The sequence below is a fragment of the Pleurodeles waltl genome, chromosome 9, assembly GCF_031143425.1.
Source record: "Pleurodeles waltl isolate 20211129_DDA chromosome 9, aPleWal1.hap1.20221129, whole genome shotgun sequence".
NCBI lineage: Eukaryota > Metazoa > Chordata > Amphibia > Caudata > Salamandridae > Pleurodeles > Pleurodeles waltl.
In genome coordinates this window covers 869,651,637-869,664,702 of record NC_090448.1, presented here as the reverse complement: position 1 = coordinate 869,664,702, position 13,066 = coordinate 869,651,637, and the positions used below count along the sequence as shown (strand labels likewise).

The window sequence follows — 13,066 nt, the reverse complement described above, 5'->3', positions numbered from 1 at the left end:
GAAAACACTGCTTTCACAAACTGTGAGAGGCATGTGTTCAGGGACGACTTCATTGCAGATGGTCTTGCTGGATGGCACGTCAGTGTTTCACACCTAAAAATGTAGTGGCATTCAAAGCAGCCATAGTGGGAGGGTTGATGGATGCACATATGAAAATATAATTTGTGCAATAGGCAAGGTATACACAAAATATGAATTGTTATTAAATTGATATAGCTATGTGGACATCGCACATAGATGTATCTAAAAGTACCCCACTTTGCTCCCGAGACAAAGACTGTATTTCGTGTTTTAGTTAAAATTGGGTGATATTATACTAGAAATCTCCAGGGCATCATGTCACAGGCAAGTACTAAGTTTTGTTTTTTAGGGGCACGAATGGCCACTTTTAAACCTGAGGATTATTCATACACACATGGTGTCACAATATGTCATGATGTAATATATAAGGGATACATTTTCACACATCTTTTATAAAGACCAAACTTGAGTATGTTGTTCAGATATGGAGAGTGAAGAAAATAAAAACAATATGAGAAACGAAAGTATGTTTACATACACATCTCCCAAATTATAAAGATTTCATTATAGTGTCATTAATTAGTCATAAAAAATGAATTCAAGATTCAATTACTTACGCGCCACCTGGGCAATCGCATTTTCATCAAGCATCATCTCCGCTATTCCCTCTTGATCTACATCCACCTCATCCACATAAACCATCTCGGTTAGGGCTCGTGTTTTTAAACTCCAAGCTGCCTGTATATGGGGCAAGATCAACAAAGACAAAGTTTTACATGCAGGCACCGACTACAGACACTATTGCATGGTTCAACTCCCAGCTTTCATTGAGATTTGAAAACATGATTTACACTCCTACTCAGGTAAAGATGTCTTTTTAAAAGTTGGCTTCAGGTGAAACTGAGGGTCTAACATTCAAGTAAAGTATTAACAAGTAATAGCTTACTGATTAAAAAAAAAAGTGGATTAGCCCGGATTGCCCTCAATACCTTTTACTCCTCAATATAAAGATATGCAAAATTTGATTTAGTCACTGTTCAAAAGGGTGGATAAGATCCCTCAATGTTTACTGGACAATACAAATTTACAGAGGGCTGAACCAGGGACTGTTTGTTTGCTTTAGAAGTATCTGGGTAGCACGAAGAGTGCTCAGGTAAATTACCTTGTTGGGTTCAGCCTGTTCCAAAAGGTGAAACCTCGTTGTTGAGCCTAAAAATGCACGATGTCATGTGCATTTCCAGGTTTATGACCCGAAAATGGAGATGTTTTCCGCAGTCTCTAGCCATCTGCTGCTTTATGTGGCTAAAACTTATATAGGTGGAGCTGGCATTAATGGCAATCATTTATTTAGCATTTATTAGGTTTTTATTAATTTTTCACAAATAAACAACAGTACAAAAGCACAGAAAATGAGGAAGGCAGAAGAGAGAAAGCTCAACATTAGTAGGTTAAAGACAAAGGCGGAAGGCTTGTTAGAAACCTCACAGATAAAATCAGCAGTTTGCGTTGGTATGTGTAGTCTAAAGCAATTTTAATTATTTGCATGCCCTTTTCTACTACTTGCTAAATGTGCCCCTTCAGAGAAATAAAGTCACATGGTACACTAAAATTCGCCCTGGCAAATTAAAAACAATTGGTTTACTACTTTCGATACCACTTTCTTCAACAGAGTAAAACAGGCTTTAAAAAGTGTGGGAACCCAATTGCAGCAAACCAATCTGAAGGCACACGCTTTCTAAAAAAATAAATCGACTGTATTTTTCATGGTGTTCCCTTACTATGCAGAAATCTAACAAAATGTTAAGAAAACAATAAGGTACATTTTTTTTTTTTTGATCTCTTGGACGGTCTGGTTTTTTCCTCATAAGTACGCTTGTGAACGTGAGTCAGAAGAAAACTCAAAAAAGAAAAAAAGCTTTCCTTAAGTTTTTTTTTTTTTTTTTTAAACACTTCTATCGAAAAATGTCCTACAACCGCTGCCATTTCTAAGGTAGAAAGGCTGCATGCAAATCCCTATTAGTTGTAAACAGCACTTGCTAGACCTCATGAGTTATAAGTTCAGGTAGGGGAGAAAGATAGAACTCAAGACAAAAGAAGCACTGGAAGTGAGAGTGATCTACAGTAACACGGTGGCAAATGGTGGAGGGTAAACAGTGGCTAGGATATCTGGTAGCAAGAGGTGTACATGTGTAGAAATTGATCCTGGTAGTGAGTTATAACTCGGAGAGAAGGGAAGCAAAGTAAGTGTACATGAGATTTTAAGTACAAAATTGACGGTGAAAGTAGTGGTGTGGTGATGTGCTGGATTGATGGTTTAGCTGAATGATGATCAGTTGTTAGTTAAGTCATAAGGTTGGGTGATCCAGTGCACTATTAATGTAAACAAACTACGACCTGGTTCTGGAACAGCAGCTAATCAATTAGGTTATCCACTCAAACTCATGCTGCCTGCCATTGCTTCCAGTGTCAGCACAAATGTTAGTCTTAAACCCTGCAGTAGGGTCCTAGCACAGGTACAGTAGCTACACACACATGGTGTGCAATGTAGGTGTTGCTGGGGGATCAGTGATAAATTTGATACCTGTAGCACAATACATTGGTAGCAGTAGAAAAGAAACATGATGCTTATCCCTCGTGGGCACAATTGGCCAGAAAAGGTGGGAATCAGTGCACAATGTCAACACTGCACACTTAGCAGAAGTACAGGAGGAGTTTTTGGTGGAGATTTAGTCTGATTCTGGAAGCAAAAGTTGAAAGGCCAGAGAACTAAAGGCAAATTATCTTTGGAGTGCTGCAAGTTGCTCTTACCCACCACCAAATGGCAATGATGATATGAGAAAACACTGGAAGGATATTTGACATTGAGAGGGAACCCAAATGGTGATGATATACTTATAATGCTGTGCAAAGCCTTCTGAATCCCCATGAAACATTACAAGACATAGCAAGGCTGGTGAGGTGGGATGGTCAATGTGCAAATACGAGAGTACTTACAGAAAGGACTGCGAGAACTCCAGGTTGGAGGGTCACAGGCCAGTCAGTAGGAGAAGATTCTGGGACCAATTGTAGCAATGTGAGGAGGGGGTTGTCTTTTGCTTCTTATGTCTTGGAGACCCTGTACAGTGGGCAACCGAAACTAGGAACCCACACCCCCTTTTGTACCGGACTCTAAGTAGGGCGGTGGAGCAGTCTATATCTCAGGAGAGGTGTTCTTAATCAGTCTGACAACTGACTACTATGAACAAATTATCCATATTTGTTAATAATTATCCATATTTATTAATATGGAATGTGAAAATGCTAATGGGGATATCCTCTAAAGAGCCACACAACCCAGAGGGAGTACATAACAATGAATGGTCACATAGGTCAAGCATCCACTGAAATGTGCACTGGGCACCCTTATGCCAGATGCACCTCTAACGGATTACAAACCAGGAAGCCTCCAACCTCTAGATAAATAATACCTTCCTCATCATGTTATAAACACAAATATGAGGGATAAATTGGACTAATGGCTTTATAAGAGCGTCACCAAATATTGAAACCATAGAACAGAAGCCATTCTATAACAAAATATTTTAGCTAGGGAGAAAAACATTTTGGTGTACTTTAAAATATACTCCGGTTTAACTTGTATCTGCAATGTACCATTTCTGGAACAACTCAGTCTCATTTCTACATTGACCAGGGTTGTCTGGCAACCAGAGAGGACCATACACAAACAAGCTTCATCACCTTGAAGACTTTACAACGCATCTTCCCCCACCTTGGATTTCCACACAAGGTGCAAGCTACTATCTCGCTTGTACTATCCAAACTGGATTATGCCAATGGCCTCTACCATGGATCATCTCTATCTGTTATGAAAAAACTACAACGTGTCCAGAATTCCACAGCCAGGCTACTACTAAATGTAAAGCCGCAAGCCCACATCTCCCCTGCCTTGAGAGCAGTACACTGGTTACCCGTTGCCAGAAGATGCACTTTCAAGCTGCTTTGTATCACCCACAAAGCTATACATGCAACAGGACCGCTTTTAATCAGAAACAAAATTACCAAATACATCCAACAAAGAAACCTCCGCTCAAGATTGGCACACCACCTTAGAACACCACCATATAAGAAAAAGACTATAGGTGGTACATCCTTCTCCGTTCAAGCAGCCAAGCTATAGAATTCATTATCCCCAACTATAAGAGCCACATAAAACTTTCTTGTCTTCAGAAAACTACTCAAGAGTTGGCTCTTTCCTTCATAACCACCACGTTCAAACAACTATGAACTGCATATGCCTATGTTGATAAATATTTTTTTCAGATTATGTGTATATTTCTAGTTATATATAGTTTCTTTAGAAAATATGTATCACTACTATGTCATAACAATAAAATACACACACACTCTTTAAACCTGTTTGACTAAGTATATTTTACCCATGGTTCTAATTATGTATTGTATGTGCATATGTGTGTGTGTATGTATAGATATATATATATGTATGTATGTATGTATGTATGTGTATATGTTGTTTCTGTGCTTGGCATGTTCGTGGATCATTGCATGGCTCCTGGCTGGATTGTTATACTAGATATCTATGAATTCCTGCTCTCATCTTTTCACATGTATCTACCCATCATCATATGTCATGTCTCTATCAAACTATCCTCCATTCTCCATTCTCACTCGGACTCATCCCAAATCCTTTCTACTACTTTCATCTCCTAAATAACTCTGCCTAAGCTCTTCCCTCCGCTTCCACAGCTAACTCACCAAACCTCACTCTACTACCGTGACCTCCCACACAACCCTACTAAATTCTCCCGCATTTATCTCACCCTGCTACTATGCTCTCTCTAACCCTTCCACATACTCTTCCCTCCTCCACCCCCCTTTACTCATCCCAAGCCTTTGGGTTGAGTAAATTAAGGATATACTCCCAATTAACACTTCTGGATTTCTTTCCTCCTCCACCCCTCCATTATTCCAGTCAATCTAACTAACAAACTCTCATATCCGCGGCTCAAATTAACTCATAATAATACTAAAACTGTACTCATTATTTCCCGATACTAATCCATCACTAATACTTGTTGAGTTCCAGAGTAGCGCGCTACTCACCGAAAAGCGCTTCGACGCCTCGTCAGGGGTAGTAAGCGCTATATAAATACGATTACAATACAATACAATACAATACACTGCATAGCTGCATGGCCTCGGAGCAAACCCTAATTAGAGAAGTGCTTGCAGTTGAGCAAAGCCTCTTCTAAGGTCACTCTTCCCAACCCAAGGAGACATACGGCTAGAATGTTGATACTCAGTGTATAACTCCTATGAGGCTCACTGCCTCACCCCTACAAGATTCAGTAGAACATATTGTGGAGCCCTTGCTCCTCCTGGCACACCACAACGAATACCCAAATCAGTGCCACAAGGCACCATGATGTGCGACTTTGGAGCCTGCAGCTCTCCTTTTGATGCAGCTGCGTGTTTGTCTTTTCGTTTGTTCTCTTATTTCTTTGAATTAAACAAACCATCCACATGCAGAATGTACATGGTGCGGATGCCTCTCCCACCAAAGTGCACCTCGCATGCCGCACAGTGTTCAGTTTCCTTCCGTGCCAGCTCAGAGCCAACATGCTGTTTGTGGGGGCAATGGCAGTCTGCGCTCTTTCCCCTTGTATGCAGAAAAGCAGGAGAAGAGCATGAGAATGCAGAAACACAGCTGGAGTGGGCATAGGCCAACCTGACAAACAGCTGGGAGTCTGAGAATTTGAGGGCTGTCACAGAGCCCCTCTCTCCTCAGAGACTGCTGCCGATTACAGCTTGACAACACATGCTCCTGACTGGTTACTCAATAGGACCTACATTTCAGAGGTAGAAATGAAAGTCCAGTAGGAATTCCTAAGCTGCCACGGGTGTCCCCAGGCAACCGGGGTCCCGCGGAGTAAAGGTTAAGTGTCGCACAAGAGCTGCTAAAATGGCAATATATTTGGACCTGATGGGCTTTTTGGACAGAGTTTGGTTCAATGTGCTCTTGGTTACATGGTCTAGCCTTCAAGGGTGTCCAATTATGGTCTCCAGATCTCTAACATTTTAGCCATTTAGACAGTTTTGTTTTAACTTTTAAACTGCTCTTTCGAGTTAAGGAATAGCTTCAGAGACCAAACCTCCAACCATAAGTTTTGGCATCCTCCTGGCAACTCAGAAGCAGCATTCCTGCATCCCACAGAGAAGGATGCGATACCTGCCAGCACTCATCAGTCACCCAAGAATCCTGGGCACTTGCAAGGTATCTGTGTATCTAGTAGGAGTCAACAGCATTTTTTCTATACATATTCTGCAAAAGACCATACTAAACAGGCTCTAGCCAGCCTCTTCCTAAGGGTCACCAGTAGGTCCACCATTGTACCCCAGTGAGAAGACAAGGTGTATTGGCCCTGGAGACAGAGTTGAACAGTACCTTTCAATACCATTCCAAAATGGGCCTCTCAACTCTCAACTGGGCCAGGCTGTGCATGAAGGAATTTTGCAAAGAGTGCACAGAGACCTCAGGAGGCAAGGAAGACTCTGTACACAGGGATACTGTCGCTCTCGGGGAAGGCAAGGTCTTACCTCCTCCAAATTGCGTCAACAGGACCTCAGGTCAGTCTATGTTGATGATGTCCACCCTCTGTGTCCTTAGGAGCACTCTCGTCGCTGTGAGAAGATTCCCAGGGTACCAGTCGTCGCCTTGGAAGGTGCCTGCTTGGAGCAGGGGAGTAACTGTCACTCCACGGGAGATTTCACCGGTCCTTCTGGTGCAGAATGAAGACAGAGTCCCCAGAGCATGCACACCGTGGAAACTGTTGCAGTTGCTGACTTGGAGCTGAGGTTGCTGAAGAAAAGTATCTCTTGTAGACACTTTGTTGCAGTTACAGTGTTTCTTGGAGCAGGCTGCGGTTGAACTGAGGTCAGAAGAGTCTGAAGTTGTTGCAGAGAATTCCTGAAGGAAACTTGCAAGCAGAATCTGAAGAGAACCCACGGGAGAGACCCTAAATAGCCATGAGAGGGGGATTGGCTACTTTATCAGGTATAGACCTATCAGGAGGGGTCACTGACGTCACCTGCTGGCACTGTCCACTCAGAGCCCTCCAGAGTGCCCCCACACCTTGCAAAGCAAGTTGGATGAAGTCTGGGACACAATGGAGGAGCTCTGGGCACCACCCCTGGTGTGGTGGTGGACAGGGGAGTGGTCACTCCCCTTTCCTTTGTCCAGTTTCCCACCAGAGCAAGGGAGAAGCGGTCCCTGAACCGATGTAAACTGGTTTATGCAAGGAAGGCACCATCAGTGCCCATCAAAGCATTTCCAGAGGCTGGGGGAGGCTACCCCTCCCTAGCCAGTAACACCTATTTCCAAAGGGAGAGGGTGTAACACCCTTCTCTCAGAGGAAATGCTTTGTTCTGCCTTCCTGGGACTGAGCTGCCCAGACCACAGGAGGGCAGAACCCTGTCTGTGAGGTGGCAGCAGCTGTAACTGCAGTGCAAGCCTCAGAGAGCTGGTTTGGCAGTACTGGGGGTCCATGGTGGAGCCCCCAGGATGCATGGAATTGGCTCCTCAATACCAGATTTGGAATGGGGGGACAATTCCATGATCTTAGACATGTTACATGGCCATATTCGGAGTTACCATTGTGAAGCTACTTACAGGTATTGACCTATATGTAGTGCACGTGTGTAATGGCATCTCTGCACTCACAAAGTCCCCGGAAATGGGCCTGAACTATATGGGGGCACCTTTGCTAGTGCAAGGGTGCCCACACACTTAGTAACTTTGCACCTAACCTTCAGCAAGTGAAGGTTAGACATTTAGGTGACTTATAAGTTACTTAAGTGCAGTGAAAATTGCTGGTAAATAGTGTGTGCACTATTTCAACCAGGCTGCAATGGCAGTCCTGTGTAAGGGTTTGTCTGAGCTCTCTATGGGTGGAAAAAGAAATGCTGCAGCCCATATGGATCTCCTGGAACCCCAATGCCCTGGGTACCTATGTACCATACACTAGGGACTTATAAGGGGGGGTCCAGTCTGCCAATTGAAATTGGTAAATTAAGTCACTAGCCTACAGTGACAAATTTAAAAGCAGAGATAGCATAAGCACTGAGGTTCTGGTTAACAGAGCCTCAGTGACACAGTTAGGCACTACACAGACATACACATTAGGCCACAAACTATGAGCACTCGGGTCCTGGCTAGCAGGATCCCAGTCACACAGCAAAAACACACTGACACACACTCACAAACAGGCCAAAAGTGGGGGTAACCATGCTAGAAAGAGGCTACTTTCCTACAGTGCACCCATATAAGTCCCTACTATATGGAACTTAGGTACTCAGGGCATTGGTACACCAGGGGACTCCCATGGTCTGTAGCATGTAGTGTGCTCTGTCTGCAGGCCTGCCATTGTAGCCTGCGTGGAATGGTGCATGCACCATTCACCTTCGATATAAGGCTTGCCTTATATCATGGACACTGCACTTAAGACAACATAAGTCACCCGTCTGGTAGGCCCTTCAGCACAAGGACAGGATGCATGTCCCCAAGTGTAAGGGTACAACTACAAACCACAGACTCCATTCCCTGGGGTTTGTAGTGCGGGGAAGCCATCTTATGGTATGTAGTTGACACTGGTCAACATAAGTGGTCCAACTACATAGTGGCTTCTCCGAACCTAGGCATGTTTGGTATCAAACATGTTGAAATCATGCAACAACACCGATTTTAGTGCTAGTTGCATGATGCCATGTACTCTGCAGGGTCCTTAGAGGATTCCCCAATTCTGTCTGTGCAGCCTTACGGGGCATAGCTGATAGCCTATGCTGGTGTTAACCACAGACACTGTTCTGCCCTCCTGCTGCTGAGCCTAACTCAAGCAGGGAAAGGCAGAACAAAGGATTTCCTGCAAGGGAGAGGTATGATCACCTCTCCCTTTAAAAAAGGTGTCTTTGGGCTGGGGTGGCCTCCAAGCACCACTAAACTGCTTTGAAGGGCACATTTTGGTGCCCTCCTTGCAAAATCTGGTTTGCACCAGTTCAGGAACCCCCAGTTCCTGCTCTGGTGCAAAGCCACACAAAGGACAGGGGACCAACCACCCCCCTGTCCAGCTCCTCCACTAGGGAAGTGCACAAAGCTCTGCCAGGCGGTTGGTTGATTCTGCCAGCTTAAAAACAAAGTGGGCAGAGGCCCTTGGAACATCTGACTGGATAGGCCAGGTAGATTATGTCCCTGACCCCCTCTGATAGGTGGGTTACTACAAAGAGTGACCAACCCCTTTTTACAGTTACTTATGGGCTCCCCCAAGGGTGGGTCCCCAGATTTGTCAAGCAAGACTCTTCAAGGAACTCTCTTCAAGCGATCTTCTGCTCCTGGCCTCCGGAACCGCTGCTGATCTTCTCTTGGAACTAAAACAAGACTGTATCCAGTTGGGAGGGCTCCCAGTGCAACATTGTTTCTCCAGCTCGTGCAAGATTTCTGCAACATACGTGGCAGTGCATCCCACAGGGTCACAAGGACTCCCTCTGCATCCAAGAAGTAAGAAGGAATCTCCCTCGGGGGAAGAAGTCACTCCCTTGCATCTGCAGGCATCTCAAGATGACAACAACCAGCTGGTGGATCCTACTGTCCCACGGACAAAGAAAAGGCTCTACTCACAGGTGCTGGTTCTGTGGTCTTCTCCAGGTCCAACTTGCCTTCTGACCAACTTGAGAGATAGCGGACCCTTGCTGCAGCCACTGGAACGGAACCCCTGTGTACAACGACTAGTGCTTTTGCCAAGGCTTGTTTGCTCTTTCTCCAAGAGATCTTTGAGCTCCTAAAAGCCCCAGCCTTCAGCAGTCTGCAACTCAAGATTCAGCTTCTGTTGCGTAGGCTCTCATTATCCTAATGAGACTACTGGATTTTTGGGCAGCAAGATCGTTCACGGTGTGGGGGACTAAGTCTGACCCGCGGTGAAGGACCCTTGTTGCCCCAAATCCGGTTTTTGCTCCTGCTAACTAGCAGTGCCTCATCTCTCCCAAAGGGAAGAGACAATTGGGCAGCCGAGCGTATGACATCTTAGTGCTTTCCAGGGAAGTCGTGGTCACTCAGGTCACAACCAGTTCTCTTGTACACAATGCGGTCTCATATATAAATGACAAAGGCAGTTTGAGTTTTAAAGATTGGTTTAATAAAACTACTGCATTTTAGATAACAAAGCGTGAGCCGCAATAACCAGAACTATACAACACAGTAGGATTGAAATAGTAACGAGGAGAGTGAAACATAAGAATAAGGCTATCATATTGCAACTAATTTATGTTCTCTCTAAGTTATATTTTGAGCACAGCATGTGAAGCTCTAAGTCTGCCTTTCAGGTTCCCCCGGGAGGACATCAACCCTCATACCTGAGCAAAAGCCTGTGATCTGGATCAGCATCTGCAACAGGGTAGTCCGCATCTAGTTGTGGGTCCCTGGTCAGAATCTCCCTCTTACGTGTACCAGGACTAGAAAGTGTTTTTATAACTAACACGCCGGTGATCTAAGAAACATCCCTATGTAAGGATGTATACTTTCTACGAATCATAAAGACTAAACTTCTACCACGTCTATCGGCAATGTACCAGACTGTATCCTTGACTGAAGCACAGAGCGAGCAAGAATGTATTGTTTGAGAACACAGTGCTGAAGTACGCTAAACAGTGTGATAGAATGAAATAAAAACAAACCGTGAAACTGGTTATTGTAAAATAACAGTGTGAGGTTAAATAAAATGCATCTAGGGCAAAGTGCACAGAGGCCTAATACGTTAAGCAAACGTGCAGAAAGCTACATTAAAAAATGGCTACACTACACTTCCACTCTGCAGCTCATGCGACATAGGATTTCTGTTTTTTTTTTGTGCTGCTGAGGGCTCCCTGTGACTCCCTGTGCCTGCTGCCAGCGGCTGGCTTTCCTTCCTACTGAAGGTGTGCCCTGACTCCCCTCCAAGAGTCAAGTCACTAGGCCCTTGCTGGTCCTCCAAAACCTGCAATCTTCCTTGCATCAGCTATTTTCATTTGCCAAGGCTTGTTGGTGGTCGTGGTGGCCTCTGACCCTACTGCAATTCGGCAACCGACGTGGGACAGATTGTGCATCCCCTGGACTCCACTGGTGGACTTCTTCCTTCACCGCCCTGCAGGACTGTCACCTCCAAGAGAGTGAGCATTGCCTACCTGCACCCCCTGGACATCTCCATCTGGTCTGGACACTGTTCCCTTCTTTTTCAGGTTCTTCATGACTGGAATCCACTTTTGGGTTCCACCAGCCTTGTCCACGGGTTGCGACAGCAGCTGGACAATCAAGGCTTCCATTTACTTCAACAAGGGTTTCCGATGCCACTTAACTCCGTGCACCTGGGCTCCCTGGTGTAGGTACTTCAGTCTTCTGGGTATCCACCGGTGAGGCACTCTCCAGCCTTCTTTGTGCCAACTGGTTTCCTCAGGGTCCACTGGGAATGGTATTGAATCCATGAAAATCCAAACGCAACGATCTTGTGTTAGCCCATGGGACACCCAGCTCGATCACAACTCTGCACCCAGGCACCTCTTGAAATTCCTATTCCCTCACACTCACTTTGGTTTGCCCCCCAACCAACCCCTCTCCAATAGGGCCCCATGAAATTATATGCTTTTCCTGATTATTGCAGAGTGGATATTGTGCTTGTTGAGATCTCCAAGTGAAGATGTACCAATGTTAGTATAGCCTTGGTGCTGTAATAAAGAAACCATTACCTTTGTAACGCCTGGTGTGGTTATTTCTTGTGAACAGTTACTGAATGACTATTGTGGTATTGCAAGTGCTTTACACTCGTCCTAGGTAAGCTTTAGCTGCTCAATACAGCTACCCCTAGGCAGCTTTTGCTATTTGGACAGAAAGATTATCACTAAGGGTTGCCTAGAGTCAGTATAGGGGGGGTCACACTATAGGTGTACACCATAAACTGAGCCAGCCGCCTACATCCACTAGATGGGATCTCTACAGGTTGAGATTCAAAAACCAGGCGGGCCACAATCAAAATATACTGGAAGGACGCAAGAAGGTTAATAACCTACTTTCCAACAAGGAATATTGAAAAAGTAAATATTTAGAAAATACATTAAACAGAGGGGGAAGCATCACTTTTCCCACACCGCAGCCACACCACACTGGTGAAAACGTACACATTTTAAGAAAGTTCTTCAGGGTTATGGAGGTCAAGGCATCAGTCTGCTGCCTGTAAATTCAAGAGTCATTCATAAAGGAGATGTGTTTATATTCTTTGAGGTCAAGAAAGTGAAAGTATTAAAAGTGAGAGCAAAAATATTTTTGGTCACATGAGCTCTGCACTAAATTTTGGAGGCTATGACTTATGCTTGTGATGTTACAGGAAGAAATACTACAAAGTTAGTTTATGTTGACAATTGCCAGCTTTGGATTCATACACCAAGGGATAATGTAAGTAAAATGTGGCCATTTCTCTCACCTGTCCCCTTTCTTTGAACTAGAAAATTGGAAACGTAACTTTTGTATTATAAAACGTAATTCTTAGCAAACAAAGTTGAAAGATTAGGTAGTGAATGTGTCTTTGTTAAACTTAAATAAAAAAAAGCTAGGATCAATATAGAATTCCAATTTAAAAAGATGCTCAGATATCAAAGATCACAAACACAATGATTTGGCCCTGGATTGGATAGAAGCAGCTCCTCCCTAATGTTGATAGGGGTGGCTGCTGTTCCCTTGGGAGGGCAGAAACCAGTACGAAAGTCATTGATGATACTTTTACATGACAGATGATACATTTCTACTAGAAGAAGAAGACTGAATATCTGAGCTTATGAGTGACTTCACCTATCCGGAGGTACGAGCCCCGTTATAAAGAAAGTAAAGAGTGGATGTCCCTACTTACAAACTCTAGTGTTGGCGGGGTGTGGCCTGACCACCAAATATGGCAGACGCGTGCCTGCGGAGCTCCCCAAGCCCCGTGACCATCCAGATGAATCCGTGATGACCGAG

General features: G+C 44.4%; 1 protein-coding gene across 2 annotated transcripts in view; it reads right to left on the bottom strand.

Moving 5' to 3' along the window:
• Positions 1 to 13,066, bottom strand: part of TTC8 (tetratricopeptide repeat domain 8) — a 296,727-nt gene that overhangs the window by 189,805 nt on the left and 93,856 nt on the right. For both annotated transcript variants that reach the window (XM_069208150.1, XM_069208149.1), the window contains one exon: positions 639 to 759. In XM_069208150.1, the coding sequence (XP_069064251.1) occupies positions 639 to 759 (121 nt within the window). The remainder of the gene's footprint in view (positions 1 to 638; positions 760 to 13,066) is intronic.